The sequence below is a fragment of the Poecilia formosa genome, unplaced genomic scaffold (genome assembly GCF_000485575.1).
Source record: "Poecilia formosa unplaced genomic scaffold, Poecilia_formosa-5.1.2 Scaffold472, whole genome shotgun sequence".
Taxonomy (NCBI): Eukaryota; Metazoa; Chordata; class Actinopteri; order Cyprinodontiformes; family Poeciliidae; genus Poecilia; species Poecilia formosa.
In genome coordinates this window covers 217,737-235,654 of record NW_006800411.1, presented here as the reverse complement: position 1 = coordinate 235,654, position 17,918 = coordinate 217,737, and the positions used below count along the sequence as shown (strand labels likewise).

Sequence of the window (17,918 nt, the reverse complement as noted above, 5' to 3'; positions counted from 1 at the left end):
GTACTCACCTTTGAAGGGTCCCATTCATTTTTTCAGCCAACCCGTTACTTTGGGGGTGGTATGGGGAACACAGACTTCGTTTAATATTGAGAACTTTGCACACTTCTTGGTTTATCTGAAAATTTACGAACAAATAGCTATAACAAAATAACCTGCTTTAAACAGCATATCGAAACAAATGGTGTAAAGGAGGACATTCATAGTGTTAAATTTCTCTAAGATATTGAAAACAAATACTTACAGAATTTACAAATTCTCTTCCTTGGTCTGTCAAAATCCCTTTTGGGGCCTCAAACTGATGCACAAACGTAATTATGCATTCCGTAACTTCAGGTGCCGATTTGTTCTTCAGTGGATAAGCTTGTGGCTCTTTGTGAAATAGTCAATCATGACACAAATATATTTGTGTCCAGATTTTGTTTCAGCAAGTTTTCCAATGAGGTCCATCCCAATTAGTTCAACGTCTTAAATGAAAGACTTAATAGATTATTAAATAAAAAAATAATAGAAGACAAGAATATTTTCAAAAGCAGTATTTTATTAAGCTAAAAATAATAGCTTATCAATGTATTGTAAAATGTTTAGTATATTAAAAATACATTCCTTAATTTTATACATCTACTTGTTCCAAATATTGACCCTTTGTGAGAACAGACAAAACAGGACAACCAACCACTGCTGAGACTACATAGTAGTCTCAGTAAAAGTGTTTATTTTCACAATGAATTACTTTACCTTTATGGGAGTTTACTCTGATAGCTGTTCAATGCTTGGGCACTACCCTGACAGGATGAGCACTCAGAGACCTGGGAACTTAGTGAAAGACAAAAACAAACAAGAATTTAACACACGCAAAGTTGACATTATTGGACAATTGTAGTTTCATATTGGTAACACAAATAAGGTTTACACATTTCTTTTCCTAAAATTTAAATGTATTCGGTATTGGTAAAGAAAATTCTTTACTTAGTCCTGTGCTAACATACCCATTTCTTGATGTCCACAGACATTCCTGGCCAATAAACTCTCCTTGAGATTGCATCTGTTTTTAATTGGCCACAATGTGCACCTGTAGGGCTGGTATGAAAGTCAACAAATATTTGTTTCGGCTTCCTCAGCACCTTTAACTACTTTGACCTTTGTTGAGGATCCGCCTGCCTTTTTGTCGTATGTAGAAGAGGTCATTCCCTTTGAAAAGATAAAAGGACAACTATATAAATATGACTAAAGCATGAAAATCTATTATTAAAATACAATGATCATTCTAAAAATATGAAAATGTAGCCTACATCCTGAGTTATAAATAAAAGTTGAAACAAGAAGCATGCAATAAACAGAACATGAATAAAGGCATCATCAAATGCATATAAGAAATAGCTTTTGGAGGAAAAGATAAAAAGTTATTTGAAGGAGTAATGTCTGTGAATTTGTTTACGTTATAGTTTTTCATCACAATTGTCCATTTTTATATATTTTATTTTATTGAGTAATATAGCAGTACGGAAATCTTTCTACAACACAACTTAAAAGTAGAAATGCAGTACAAGTAAAATTCACATGAATAACAACTGCAGTGAAGAACATTGTGCGTCATTCCTTCATTGTAACTTGGAGTAATGTTTGTGTGGGCATCAACGCTACTGCTGCATTTAGCAGTAAATCAATAAAAAAAGCATTGAGTGTTATCTGTTTTTAGATAACTTATGCATTACACTATATGATGCATATGAAAGTAGAGGTTCACTTCACGGCGCCACTCTTCAATCTCATGCGTCGAGGCTTTTCTTGGAATGTTCTGGTGAACTGCTAGGTAACCACTCCCCTCTGCCACTCCCCTTTGCTGCACCTTTCTGCAGCTCTTCTCTCCCTGTTGGTGAGGAGAACCAGGTGGACTCAATCTCCTAGCAATCAGAGTGCAGCTACTTTTGGCTGACTGACCTGTCACTCCTGTTTGAGAGCATGAGAAGCAGACAGTGCTGGTAGCATGTAGATTCAGAACTGTGTAAAAGTTTCTACAAACTGTGAAAGACAGCCGGTAAGCCTCACAATGCTGTTGCTCATTGCTGAATTTCATTGGAGTAGCAAATGAACTCTGATTGTTGTATCAAATTGTTTAATCTTATTGAAGTCAAGCTAGTAAGTTAAAAAGAAGAAAAAATACACTTGGTGTTTATTGGTTAAAGTAGAAAGAAAAAAAATGTTGGTCAGAATGTTTGTGAAAATATTTAACAAAATGTTGATAAAAATGCTAATTTATTGCTGTTGAATTTTACTATAAAATATTTATTATACTTTTGAAATAACTGGTAGAAATCTGATTATTCACAATGTATTTATCTTGTTAATTTCAGAATGTAATAGATGTGTTTCTGTTTCTTTTGAGGTTTTTCAACTACATTCTATGGGTTATGTGCTATGTGGACCATCATACGAAAAATAAAGATGAGTCAACTAAATTAAAGGCTCTGAGTGAAATCCAGTTCAAACTTCACAGTGGAAACTATCCCTTTCAAGTGGGGAATCGCACAGTAAACCTAACCTGAAAAACCGCAGTCTAAAGACTGGAGGGACATTAAGAATTTGTTGGTTGGACCAAACGTGTCCACAAAGAGACAATCAAGATTGTTCTTTTGCCCTGCTGCTTACATCAAAATGGCTGACTCAGTAGTGTTGGAGCAGCTGAAGAGCGCTAGAACAACTGTGAAGGGTCAATTCTCCCGTTTAGCCAATAATGTACTACGAATGCACACAATGATGAGGAAGAGCTCAGGGACAACTTTGCAAAGCTCACAGCAGAAGCCAGTAAAGTTCTTGAAGCCAATGATGATGTTGCAGAACAATACACTGCTGAAAATTCAGATCCAGAGGTGTTAAGTGAACAATAAAAGGCTGATTTAGATAAAACAACCAAAGAATGTGAGAAAAAGAAGCAAGAGCTAAAAAACCTAATACAAAAGACATTGTGGGAAAGTTTTGGGGAATATGAAGTGACACGAGCCATTATAACTGCAGAGTCACATGCAGATCAGGTGGACACTGTAAACCCAAGTATAAATGTAGATGCATATGGGTTCATAATAGAACATCTGCAAAATCTAGTAAAGACAGCAAAGGCAGTGCATAAACATTGGAGGTGCTGGGCTCCTCATGCAGAGCAACATCAGTTTCAGAGTCGTATCAGAGCTCTTGAGACCATATTACCAAAATTAACATTAAGAAAAGCAGAATTTATTGAAGAGCAAAGCAGAGACGTGACCAAAAGGTTAAGCACTTCTATGAGTTTTCCTGTGGCACCAGCCATTAAATTAAAACCTGCTGCTCTGCCAAAGTTCACTGGAGTTCATAGAGAGTTTCATCAGTGGAAAAAAGATTGGGAAGCACTCCAGATGCAGGGAGAACCTACAGGATCAAAAGAGATTAAAAAATATCATCTTCTCGACAGTGTGGATGAGAAAATAGTACGAGACCATCGTCTCACAACTTACACAACAGCTGATGAGATATTCCGAGTTCTAGAGAATCGCTTTGGAAATAAAACAACTATTTTCCTTGAAATAGTGGAGGAGCTTCAAAAGGTTCCACCAGTTAAAGGGAACCATCCCAAGAAGATTGTTGAGCTAATTCAAACTGTAGAAAAAGCTCTGATAGATCTCAAAGAACTAGGTGCAACTGCTGCTATAAAGAACCCTATTATAACAAAAGCAATAGAAAGTAAACTTCCAGACAGCCTGAAGAAGGAATGGCTTCTCCATATAGCCAGCAAAGGGACTGAGGCTGAAGAAGACAAACGATTTGACTACCTCCTGAAATTTCTTCAAGGTCAAGAAGCAATTTATGAAAAGCTGGATCAATTGAAGGACGAGGAGTCAAAACCAAGGTCTGAACCACGTCAAGCCTGGACCAGAACTTCTATTCAGCCAACAGACATGTCTCAAGGATGTGTGGTTTGTGGAGACGAGAAGCATAAGAAAAGGCTGTATTTCTGTAAAAAGTTTTGTATGCTCAAGTTGTCAGAAAAGAAGGAAGCTGTTAAAAAACTTGGGGGCCTGCAAAAAGTGTCTGGAGATTCACAACGAGTATGAGAACTGTAAAACTGAATTTTTGTGCAGAAGGCCAGACAGCAAGGAGCAACGCACTGCAGAGCACCATTATTATCTCTGTCCAAGAGCTGATGTGTCCAGAGAGAATTCAATCCAGAGGCGCAAAGACACTGCAGTGGGAGGGGATGTAGCAGGACGCTACACCCAAGCCCAAGAAGATTTCATTAAAGGCCTCCCTCCTGAACAGGCAGAAAAGTGTCGTCATGTCTTCTGTAATGCAGTGGCTAAAACATCTGTGTCCAGTCAGCCCAACCTTCTGGCAAAGAATGGTTTGGTGGAGTGGCCTGTCATCATGATGCTATTAGAGGTCACAGCCAATGCAGGACAAAAGATTGGGACTCTAATTGATCTAGCATCAGATACCAACTATATAACACATTCTGCAGCTGATCAATTAAACCTGAGGAGTGAAGCCATAACCCTGGTTGTCCACAGTGTGGGAGGAATGAAAGTTCAAGTTACCACAAGACGGTACCTCCTAAAGATCCGGGTCAAGACAGAAAAGGGGAACTTCAGGTCCCACCAACTCCTCTGCTATGGTTTGGACAACATTGCAGACATCCATCAATATGTAACTGAGAAAGCACTTCAAAAGTTCTTCCCAGACGTCCCCCTTAGTGAACTCGTGAGACCAAAGAAGATACAGCTGTTAATAAGTCATAAAGAAGGTCGGCTGGTTCCACAGAAGATACGTGCTGTTGGAGATCTTGTATTATGGGATGGACCATTGGGAAAGACAGTCGCAGGAACATACCCTGGGCTGTTTGAAGATGCTACATTCACAGCACACCAATCTAGAACCCACTTCGCCAGATCAATGAGAACCGCTGCAGTGATGTATAAAGAGCATGTATGCCCCTCATCTACCATCAAGCATTTTAGCTCTGCTGTGACCACTCGTGATTTTCTTGAATGGTGGAAGTGGGACAGCATTGGTGCTGCTTGCACCCCAAAATGCGGAGGCTGCCGCTGTGGCAACTGCCAGCCCGGTGGTAAAGAAATGACCTTGGCAGAAGAAAGGGAATTAAAAGTGGTGAAGAGTGGACTGACATATGCTGGAGCTGATGACCACAGTGACAGTCCCCATTGGCATGCAAGCTATCCATGGCTTGAGGACCCCTCCACATTGCCAAATAACAAAAAAGCAGTGGAGGCAACCTTTCTCAGAACGGAGAGACAACTGGCCAAGGAACCACAATGGAAAAAGGCTTACAGTGCTCAAGTTCATGAAATGGTTGACCGTCGGGCTGCAAAAAAGCTGACTGAAGAGGATTTAAGTACCTGGAAAGGACCTGTCTGGTACATAAGCCATCTCATCGCTCCTAACCTGCACTCTGTTACAAGTCCAGTGAGACTAGTCTGGAACAGTAGTCAAAAGTATAAAGGCCAAAGTCTAAATGATCTGCTGTTGAAAGGTCCTGATGTTCTCAATTCCATCTGAGCTGTCCTCCTCAAGTTCCGTCAGGGCACTTTTGCTGCTCTGGGAGACATCAAGAAAATGTATAATTCTGTATGCCTTGAGGAGCGAGAGGTCCATCTGCACCGCTTCTTGTGGCGTGATTCAGTGGATGAGGAGCTGGAAGAGTTTTCAATTACACGGGTAAACATTGGGGACAAACCAGCAGGTTGTATAGCCCAACTCGCCATGAGAGAGACGGCTAACCTTCCTCAGTTCAACCACATGAAAGATGAGTGTCAAGTATTACATGAGCACAGCTATGTTGACGACATAACATCCCACAACTCCCGCAAAAGACTTGAGGACATCACAAAGAATGTAGAGTTGATTCTAAAAGCAGGAGGATCTGAGCTGAAGCCGTGGGTCTTCTCTGGCCAAAATAAGGAAGAGAAACTAGAGACATCACCACAGATGATTGTTCTGCCGAATCAACTGAAGGAGGAAAACAATAAGGCACTTGGCCTTGGTTACATCGCAAATGAAGACAAGTTGCATGTCATGGTGAGAATTTATTTCTCCGAGAAAGAAAAAAAAAATTAGACTGGGTCAAGATATACTGCTAGAAGAGGTACGGCTAAAAACACCAGACCCATTGACACGTCGTGAGCTGTTGAGTCAAATAGCTGGTTTATATGACCCAATCGGCCTGACAACTCCATCAAAGGGGCTATTTTGGTCCGAAGAGCATTGCAGGAGGCGAAACCAAAGTGTAACATTGTCAAAGACACATGGGACCTTGCCTTATCTGATGAGCTCCACAGAGATGCGGTTGATCTATTTGAAGAGTAGGTACAGCTAAGTAAAATTGCATTTCCAAGAGCCCTTACTCCTCCAGATGTCACTACTGAACCCATTGCAATCACTTTTTCAGATGGCAGTGAAAGCTCATATGGTGCTGTTCTCTACCTACGGTGGAACTGCTGCAAACAAATAATGTTCGATTAGTAGAGTCAAAAGCAAAGTTGACGCCTCTAGACCAGAAAGGAGATGCAGTCAAAGCAGAGCTTTGTGGTGCGGTCTTTGCAAGTCTTCTTAAAAAATACTTTGAGCAGCATGCCCAGATCAAGATCAGCAAGTGGTACCATTTATTGGACAGCCAAACAATTCTTGGAGCCATTCAGCGTGAGAGTTATGGATTTCGAACTTTCTTCGCTAATAGGATAGGAGAAATGCAAAGCAGTACACGGCTACAAGACAGGTGGTGGATCCCTGGACAACTCAACATAGCCGACATTATCACTCGTGGAGCTGGACCAAAAGAACTTGATGTTAATTCAGAGTGGCAGGAAGGACCAAAGTTCCTACACCTCCCCGAGTGTGAGTGGCTCATTATGTCTGCAAAAGAGGTGTCTACTGCAGCTTAAGAAAGCATTAATAATATGCAAAAGAAGTCATTTGTAGCAGCACTGACCAGACCCCAAGCCAAGAAAGATCAAACTTCGGAACAAAGCTCTGAGCGGAGACCACCTGCTGGGGCAGCTGTAAAAACTTGGTGGATGAAAGCCACTTTAATAGCCTAATGTGTCTGGTCAAGACTGTTTCTTTCATATGGAGAGCTACCAGAAAATTTATATCTGGAAACAAGTCCATAAAGACACCAAAGTGGGAGGCAGTGCCAACAAGTGGGGTCATCACTGTTTTTGAACGTCAAGATGCTTTTAGAGACATCTGTCTGGCTGCACAAGAGGGAGTGACCCTTCCAGCTACCACTACAGACCACTTGGTGGTGTACGGAGAGGTAGAGACTGGACTACTAGTCTGTGGTGGGAGAATCCATGGCTTCAAAGAAGACGGCATGGCAGTCCCCCTTCTACCATCCTATACAACAGATATACAGCAAACCTACCCAACAACATCCAGGATCACATGTTTTTCAGACTTATTTACTATAGTATGATACCTTCAGTACTTCTAGGTTCTGCAGAATAAGAAGTCCCTGAAGTTGCTGATGATGGTCCTGGCATATCTGGGTGTATTTCCAATACTCCCTCCCTGCTGAAGGAAAAAAAATTGATTTATGTGATAGGAAACGACATCCAGCTATGTTACAGAAACAGTGATAGAAAATGTTTTCAAATATTTTATTAGGGCAAAATTTTTAAATTAACTGTAGTTGTAAAGCTCTTTTTTACATGTTGTCTGAATACTCATACCATTTTTACATTACATGCCCTATTCACATAAAAACATATCCGTCTACCTTCCTAAAGAAAAAAAATTATACACCAATACCTGTCACAGCAGTCACTGGCATGATAAGGAAGCATAGACTTCGAGAAATCCCTCTGGCAGATAGGGCAGCACTGTACAGAAAATTAATTTTTCAAAATAATAAAAATTAAAAAATATATTTTTTGCAAGAATATTAGAAGTTATTTGCTTTATTTTTTAAAAATAAATTAGTTTGTGTGCAACATTTTTAACAGGATCAATTGTGGATAGTGATTCCATGTCATGTAGAAATACCTCTCTTTCATCCAAATCTTCAATTGTGTCTTCTGGCTCCTCCAATGTGTCACAGTCATCCTCATCAACCTCTATAGGTTCAGACTGATCAGTCCGATTCTGTTTAAATTGTGAAACATTAATGCCAGTATTGCCACAGGCGTGTGTGTGTGTGTGTATATATAAACATAGATATTAAAATCAAGGAGTTCAACATAGTAATGTTGATTGATTAAGTTAGGGAGGAAATGAGGACAACTTCTGTAATTTTTCCGCAAGACCCAGCATGTAACGCCAGCATCTGAAGAGGCATTGTTAATACCACAAGTATTAACAATGCCTCTTCACAGGGCACCTGAGGCATTTTGGCAAACTCCTCAGCATCAAACGGTAGTGGACTTGTGTCCATTTCTTCCTGGAAGGGCACCAGGAAGAGGACTATTTTCCCATTATTTGAAGCCGAACGGTGCAGCTTGCCGCTGTACCCTTCTGCATCCATTGGGATTATTGACAATTTCCTTTGACCACCTCCACCTGAGATAAATAAAGATATACATTTAATGGTGCAACCTGAACATTTTACAAATCAAAATAAATATGAACAATCTTATTAAAGAGGAATCATTTTAACCTGATGCTTTATGGAACATCCATCTTCCCTTCAGTTCTTTTAGTTTGATAAACTCGTCCTCCAACTGACTGACAATGTGTTACATACAATGCATAGTACTATAAGAACACCAATACAAAATAAATTAGACATTAAATATTATGAGTAACTGATAATTATTTTCCTTTATTACCTCCTCATGCCTGCTGTCATCAGAAAAAGAAAGCACCCTTCTCCCTAACCCTGCATGTGCTAAGGGAAGCTCATCAGAATTTTTTGGGGTTAGATTGGTGGGGCCTGGCAATACGTATATTCCAATGTTGGAGATTTTTTGCCTTTTTTCAGGTCTGACTTTTGAAACAGATTTGGAAATTGCCTTTGAGAATAAAGATAATATTTTGAGACAAAAGATCCAGTCAAGGCAGAGTCCATAAATTACTAAAACCAACAATGAAAAAACATATATGAAATAAACACATAACTGCTATCTACTTTGTTTCCAATTTTAAAAAGAAAATCAAATCTTACCGTTTTAATGCCTGGTTGACCCGTGTTGAAGAATTTGAAGCCAAAGGGTCAGAATTGTTGCCGTTATTAGGGCATGAACTTGCTGAGGGAGAGCTTGTATTTCCCACAAGTTCCCTTGTGAGTGCTATAGCCAAGGCATGAGCCATGTTTCCAACTATCTGCTATTGAGACAACAAAAAAATCTCAATTATACAGATCAATCAACACCTGAGTTGGTAAAAGTTTTGGAATCATAAATATAAAAATATCTTGTAAATCGAAAAATTTATGTATTTTCCACATTTCACTGTGTTAAATGTTTCACTTCATAAATTGCATAGTTGAAAAAGGACATATAGAAATTAAATATGGAATATTTTATTAATTATCTGCCAGACAATTAATAAAATTAATTATAATAAAAATTAATAAAAGACGTCACCTAAGCCTACATTCTTGTCGGCATCATAAAAATAGCTGAGCATGGTGATAAACGTAGACATGGCTGTAATGGGCCAGGAAGATACTGTTTTAAACTGTACCGAGGCGTGATACTAATGGAGGACTTAGCTAACGTAGACATGAGCTATTGCTAACATTGGGTCGAACTACTTGACACGTAAAACGTAATCTGAAATAATCTAAAAAAGAAAATACGCATTACAACGCTCACCATCACTATTTTTCATCGTTTCCTCTCCTAGGGCCTCGTGCATAAGAGTGCGCAGTTTTTACATTTACAAAAGTGCGGCACACAAAAAAAAATCTGATGCATAAAGCCGTGCTCACGCTTTTTGCGTGAAATTGAGCACAGCTGCTGGTCTGCCCTGCCACCACCTATAAATACGTAAATTAGTATAAATACCTGAAAGTCTCCCACCACACGAAGCAGTAACCATGGCAACGTTCTTGTTTTTAGCAGTATGAGTATTTATAATAATAACTCTATAATTTATGTAAAATGTGCTTTCATGGCACAAGGTTCCCTCACAAAAACAATAATACATTTTAAAGAAAAAAAAATTCCAATTAAATAAATGCATAAAGAGATTGTGCAAATGCCTGTCTGAACAGTAGCGCGTCCAGCAAGGATTTAAAGACTGACAGCGTGTCAGAGACCCTTGAGTGGCAAAGTGGACGTTTATTCTAAATTGACCATAAGGCGCATTCACAAAGTGGGTGGCTCGACTGAAGGATGACCGTAGCTGGACCGGTACCACACAGCTCCTGTTTTAGGTTTTGTTTGGAGCTCCAGGATGATCAGTCTGGGCAATTTAAACACTAATAACCCATCATCTACATTTCCCAGCACATCACTATGATCTCTGATCTTTATGAAACAAAAGCTGAGGAAAAGCACTATTTACATTTGAGTGAAGTTTTCACATCCTTTTATTTTTCTTTTCTTTAGCCTGTCTACCCACAGGCCCAACCCAGTGCATGCTGGTCCCATACCAGTCCCTGTACTTACAGATAATGGACCCACATTTCTTCCTGTCCAACTTAGAAAAGTACATAACAAAAGAACAAAAACTAAACAACTACTAACCTACAAATAAACTCATGTTTGTAAATAGACCCCAAAGATATAAAGTGGACTAAAATAAAATTTTAATATAATTCAAAGTATGGCTGGTGTAAACAAATATTTTAGTAATTGCGTAATCCAGTGGATGTCAAAGTTGCTCTTTTTCAATCGCTCTTTTTCTCTGTTTTCTTGTCCAGATTGTCTCCAGTGTAACATTTATAAGCAGGAGAGGAGATCCACTCTGGACCAGGAGGAGTTAGAGCCTCTTCAGGTGAAACAACAGGAAGAACCAGAAGATCATCAGACAAAAGAGCAGGAGGATCTAGAACACCAGCAGATAAAAGTGGAAAAGAACGAAGTTTACTGCAGTCAGGGTGAAGAACAGGTTCAGTTAAAACAGGAGCCTGATACCTGCATGGTGGTTCCTGTTGATGAGCAAACATCCTACACTGAATCAGAACCAAACAGGAACCAAGTCATCTTCCAGGAAGCTGCTGAAGCTGAGAACCAAAATCAGGAAAAAAGAAAACTGTTCTTATGTGAGACCTGTGGAAAACGTTTCACTGTCATACATGCTCTCAATAGTCATATTAGAACTCATACAGGTGAAAAGCCGTTTTCATGTATGAACTGTGGAAAAAGTTTTAGTGTAAAACGAGATTTAAATCGGCACATGATGATTCACACCGGTGAAAAGCCGTTTTCATGTGTGAACTGTGGAAAACATTTTAGTCTAAAACATGATTTAACTCAGCACATCAGGATTCACACTGGCGAAAAGCCGTTTTCATGTGTGACCTGTGGAAAACGTTTTGGTCGGAAATATCATTTAAATCGGCACATAATTATTCACACAGGTGAAAAGCTATTTTCATGTGAGACCTGTGGAAAAAGTTTTAGTCGGAAACGGAATTTAGTTCTGCACATGTTGATTCACTCTGGCGAAATGCTTTTTTCATGTGCGAACTGTGGAAAAGGTTTTAATCAAAAACAGAATTTAGCTCTGCACATGAGAATTCACACAGGTGAAAAGCCGTTTTCATGTGTGACCTGTGGAAAAAGTTTTCGTCACAAACTTAGTTTAACTCTGCACACCAGGCGTCACACAGGTGAAAAGCAGTAGAACTTTTTCCCATATATGTCCCTGTTGAGGTTCATTATAAAAGTCATTTAGATGAAAACTGGAGTTATACACTGGAGGGCTTTCTTGTCTATAAGGTGGAGAAAGCGTTTAATTTAAGTTGTTTAAATGTGATAATTTGGATCTTGAAATTTGAATACTTGCAGATGTGCGTCCCTGGAACATTTTCCTTGAGCTATGCTTTGTTTGTTTGTGTACTTTGTTGAATGGGATCATTTTTACCTTGACATTTGGATACTTAGAGATGTGCATCCCTGAAATCTTTTCCTTGAGTGATATTTCTTTTTGCTGGACTATTTGGTACAAAATAAAATCATCCTTAAAAACTGTAAATCTGTGGAGCCTCCGAACCAGAAACATGGATCTATGAGCTGTTGTCATTCTGCCTCCCTGAAGAAATTCTCCGTTCAGTATGGATGATATTAAGAGAATTTGACTGGACATGGACTCCCTTCCCAAACATTGTAGTGAGATTGGATTTGAGGGTTTGATTTGTGCTATTCTGTACTATGTGAGTGAGTTCAGTTGATCGGATTTACTTTAATGCATTCATAAACAAAAATGTAATGTACAGTTTTCATTAATGGTTTTGCATTCTCAAATATATCTTTATACAAAAAAATCATTGTTTAACATGGCTGCATTTTATTATTTATAAAAATGTTCCATTCTCAATTCAAACTGGGTCTTTAGCACATTATCAATTTCGAAATCATCAATTTCGACCAAACAAATCAGTTGAACATGAAAATCCAGAAACCCCAATGAATCTTTTCTCTACTGATCAGTGGAGTTAAAATAAATATTACAAACATAAAGGGAAGATATTCCTTGTTAAACATGCACACAAAGAACATATATGTATATCTACATTAAATTTTCAAGCTACAATGTTAGGTCCAGATATGTTGTCAATGGATTCCACCTTTTCTTAAGTAAATCAATGGGTAGGTTTAGCTTTATTTTTCCCATAGTGTAAACCCTCACTGTTCTCTCTCTCCATTGATTAACAGTAGGGGGTAAAGGTTTGTACCAACATACCGTAATGATTTTTTTGCTATCAGTAAAAGGATGCCAAGCAGGTACTATTGTTCTTTACTTAAATCACTCACCTGAGCACTCCCAGAACAAACGCAAGGGAATTTCATTATGTATAACTGTGTAAAATATTTTAAATTTCCTCTCTAATTCCTTCCCAAAATGATTTAATTTTTGGGTAATCCCAAAACATGAGTGATCTCCAACAAGTCCACATTGTCTTCAGCACAAATTTGTTTTAGCCTAATCAAATTTTGAAATGATACATGGTGTTCTGAAGTATCTAACAATTATTTCCCAATAAAATTGTTTCCATGTTGGGCGGTTATTCAGTTAATGTCCATTTCACACACTAGCTCCCACTAGTTCGCAATCACAACATTCATTTCTGGTTCCCACCTGTACTTTGTCCCAGGAGACCCCCAACATACATCACTGTAAACATTTAAATAGATTTGACAGTTTTATCACCTTTTTTTTCTTTAGTGACCTTTATGAAGAATACTTTTAAATCGGTAGGTTATGATTTAGGAAGAGATCATTCTGTATGATAGGACATCAGGTCATTTCTTAACTGCAAAAATCTGTTAATGTCCGATGAAATTAGCCCATACTTGTCTTGAGTCTGACCAAATGATTCCAGAATCTCCTCTTTAAACAAGTCATCAATAAAAATGTAATTCTTATTTTGCCAGACTCAAAACCCTGAATGGCAAAAGTTATGGGTAGAAGAAAGGAAAATACGGTGGTTTTTTATAAAATTCAAAAGAGAATTGGGCAAATAAGAACAGAAAGAAACAGGAGACATGAGATGATTATTTCAGACTTTGAATCAGACATACTGGATTGAATAACATTACTTTGATAGGGAAACATCAGACAGGAAAATGTGACTGTGGGGAAGGTGAGACTATAAAACATTATTTTGCATTGTAGGAATTACTGTATTCAGAGAAACGAGTTAATTAGGAACCTTATGTAACATGAAAATGAAAATTGACATAGTTAACTCACTGCAAAAGGATCCAAGAAGCAGAAGATCAGAAGATAGCAAGCTATATTTGATTTTTTTTAAACAGTGAAAGTTGTTTTATAGCAGTGTTTCTCAACCCTGGTCTTCACTGCCCCCCTGCTCAGCATGTTTTAGATGTGCCTCTCTTCCAGAACAGCTGATTCAGATGATTGCATGACCATCAAATACTGCAGAAGCCTGTAAATCATCCAGATATACAATTCAGGTGTGTGGCAGAAGGGAAATACAGGATAGGAGTTTTTTTTCCCTTTGTTTTGTTTTATTTTGGCGAGTGGTTCACACTCCTTACCAGTTGGTGGCGGTAATGCTCACCTAACTTTTCTGGCCAACCGCCAATAAATTTCATGAATAAGAATTGAGGGGGCGGGGGTGTCGCCTGGCTGCGTTCGTGGAAAATGCGGATTTGGGCATAAACTAGTATGTGAATGGTTCGGATGGAAATGGAGCCTCTCGCCCAGAACATTAGCTGGAGAGGCACCAGCACCCCTCCCGATCCCACTAAAGGACAAGGGTGTAAAGAAAATGGATGGATGGATGGATGGATGTGGCATCAAGAGAAATAAAAAAGAAAATTGGAGATGTTGAAATGGTAAAGATTTTGAGATGGAAATCTATTGGAAGTTTGTAAAAATGAAGAACAAAAGAATAAGGCTTTAAATGTGGATAGTATTTGCAAAACAGTTGGAGAAAAAATTTATTAATAATAGACTAGTATATTTAAATAATAAAGGGTACATGTCAAAATATCAAAGTGGTTTTCTAAAAGGGAGGAGTATGAATGCACTACGTCTAGAGCAGTGGTTCTTAACCTGGGTTCGTTGAGTCGGTCTCAGGGGTTCGGCGGAGCCTCTGCCGCGGAGGTAAAAACACCCTTGTGTAAAGTCGTGATAACGGCTAAAGCGGGGCAGAGGATCACGTTACATTGCTGAGCCAATCAGAGCTGCGGAGGAGCACTGATTGAAGGAGCTCCACTCTCAGCATGGATTTGAACTTGTGTCTTTATTTACTTCAGCAAAGCTCACTGTTTTTACCAAATTCTGTAGCTTTCGGTGCATAGACGTTAATACGTAGACGCCTCATGGAGCGGGCCGGCCCGTTGAAGCAATACGTAACAGCGTCCGCCATATTGAATGTGGAATATCTGCCAGTAAAGTAATACAAGTGAATGGACCAAACTTTATAAAGTGCCGTTCTACAAAGTATTTTAAGTTAATACATAACTTAAAATACTTAAGACACATTTTCTCAGATACGTTAATATATTTGGCAATCAAAGAAATTACTAAAGAGAGAGTTTCTAACTTTTGATGTGATTATTTAATTGTTTTGGGGGCATTTCTGAATAAAGAGCACAATGTTTTATTTGATAGAAATTATTCTGATAATTTTTATAATGACATTGATGAACAGACACACTTTTACAGTGTTTTATTAAAGAATATATTTACATAATTCCATAATTTAATGTACATTTAACATTTCAAGAAAAGAAAAAATATTTTCCTGTATTTATTTTTATACGTTATTGAGAAAAGACTTTTGATTTATTAATCAGTCATTGTCAAACATTAAACTACATATTTTTCTTACTTTTTTCCAGAGGATTTACAGTAGGTCAACTCTGCTATTGACAGCAGACTGAAGAACAGCAGCTCCAGCTCTGATCCTGACTGATCTTTCCTCACTAAATCCTCTGGTTTTTAATTAACTTCTCCTCTAACAGCGGTTTCTCATCAGCTCTCTCATTAGAAAACAGTATGAAAACGTTAGCTGCTAAGCTAACAATCAGCGGTTACTTTGGGCCAATTTAGCTACATAGGAAATATTTTTCCGGTTGTTTAGAAGCGAATTTCTGGCTGCAAAGTCAAGTAATTCTGATCTTTCATCCTGCTGCCACATAGAAGATGGCGAACGCTTTTACGTACGACTCAGCGCTCCATGAGGCGTCAACATGTCTATTCCGAATGTGTATGTTTCGGTGTACTTCTAAATCTGCTCCTTAGTGGCATCTTTTTGGGCTTGCTACTGCCTCTAGTGGTTTGGGGGTGGTAACACAACTAATATAATTACATTACTAAATCAGAATACTGCAAAGTCTATTATTTATTATAATACTTTTTCATTATCTTAACAATGTAGAGCAATTAAATGACCTAAACAAGACTTAAAGTGGTTCCAGTTTCTCTCGATGGTCAACCTGTTGAAACTGGCAAATATAAAAATACCTTGGGTCGTTCCTGGACAGTCAGCTGAACTTTGCTGAAAACACTGACTATATTTTGAAGAACTGTTCTCAGAGACTCTACCTTTTAAGAAGACTTAGTGATCTTGGGGTGACCCAACTAGGCTCTGGTTGGGTCACCCCTATGTCTTGAATTTGGGGGGAGGGGAAATCATATTTTATTTATCACTACAGAAGGGTTCAGTGAATGCACATATGAAACTGGTGGGTTCGGTACCTCAAAAAAAGTTAAGAACCACTGGTCTAGAGCATGAAATTAGAATAGCACAAGTAATTAAAGAAAGTGTATTTTTTGATATAGAAAAGGCATATGATATGATGTGGGTTGAGCGATTATTAATTAAATTATACAAGTAGGCCATTAAAGGGAAATATTTAAATGGATCAAAGACTTTTTAACAATAGAAAAATACAAGTTAGAATTAGTGAAGTAATCTCAGGAATATAGAAAATGGAACTCTGCAAGGGAGTATTATACATCTGTTACTGTTCTCAATTATGATAAATGACATATTTAAATATATTGGAAAATAAAGACATGAGGAGGTTTGGATGGACAATTGAAAAGAAAATAAGAGAATTTAAAATGAATAATTTAGAAATTAATCAAACACCAATATCAATTATACCACCATGGATTCTATCAGAAGCAACAGTAGATATGTCAATAATGGAAAAGAAACAAGATAAGTCAATTATCATCAATATATTCAAATATATATAAATACATCAAAAATGACTGTAAAAAATAGGAATAGTGTTTGTAGTAGAATTCAATATAAAAATAGGAAAACAAATTACAGATGGATTATCAGTATACACAGGAGAATTGTTGGTAATATTACTAGCCTTACAGTGGGTAGAAGACATAGAAACATTAAAAACAATAATTTGTTCAGATTTAAGCTCTGCATTATTAAGTTTAAAATGTAATCAGATAGTAAGACAGACATTTTACTAGAAATATTTCATACATTATTCAGAATACAAACATGGGTTTAATAGTTATATTTGTGTGGGTTCCAGCACATATTGGAGTAGAAGGAAACGAGAGGGCAATTAAAAATAATATTAGCTTTATAGTTAAAACAAGTAAATCTGAGGGAAAGAGTATTGTTAAAGAAAAACTGTTGAAAGTGTGGCAAAAAAGGTGGGATGAAGAAAAAAACAGGAAGATGGTTTTATATATATATTATATATAGAGAGAGAGGTGGGTAGATAACTAGACCATCGCGAACCACACTCCTACCAGTAAGTGGCGGTAATGCTACTGTTTGTTGCCAACCGCCAGTAAAACCAAGAAGAAGAAGAAAAAGAAGAAGAAGAAGAAGAAGGAACAAAGGCGCTGCTTTGTTTAATGTTCGAGTGTTTCTCTAAGCGAGTTTATCAACGAGCGGTTAATTGCTGCTGAAGAAACATTAACGGAGTTTTATAAAAAATCATCGTCAAGTCGGAGGAAGAGATGGATGATCAGCGCAGACTGCTGGATTTCTCCCTGACTCCCCGGATTATTTTACACCGGATAGGTAGGAAACACCAGCGTTTGGATGAAGGTTAATGTTTAAGTAAACCGATAAATTCATTAAGTGTAGAAATTAGTAAAATATTAAAGTAGGCATATCTTTTGTAATTCCAGATTTATATATCACGAGAAATAAAATAATAACAGATAAATTGATAGTATATGCAGAAGTGTGAGAGGAAACGGTTATAATTTGTTCAGATTCAAGCGTTAATAAGTATTTAACACGTGTCTTCAGAATCAAGGGGTTCACTCCGTTTTCAGGATTAAAAATTCAGTTTGAACTAGTACTG

At 37.9% G+C, this 17,918-nt stretch overlaps 2 protein-coding genes across 2 annotated transcripts in view; both read left to right on the top strand.

The window, feature by feature from the left end:
* The window catches only part of LOC107833862 (gastrula zinc finger protein XlCGF49.1-like), a 46,162-nt gene extending 33,750 nt beyond the window's left edge, over nt 1–12,412 (top strand). Inside the window, exon 2 of the mRNA XM_016664182.1 lies at nt 11,059–12,412. Within this exon, the coding sequence (XP_016519668.1) occupies nt 11,065–11,772 (708 nt within the window). The 5' untranslated portion in view covers nt 11,059–11,064 and the 3' untranslated portion in view covers nt 11,773–12,412. The remainder of the gene's footprint in view (nt 1–11,058) is intronic.
* Nucleotides 1–17,918, top strand: part of LOC103156254 (trichohyalin-like) — a 110,519-nt gene that overhangs the window by 48,367 nt on the left and 44,234 nt on the right. The window contains exon 4 of the mRNA XM_016664172.1: nt 10,959–10,991. Coding sequence (XP_016519658.1) covers nt 10,959–10,991 — 33 coding nt within the window. The remainder of the gene's footprint in view (nt 1–10,958; nt 10,992–17,918) is intronic.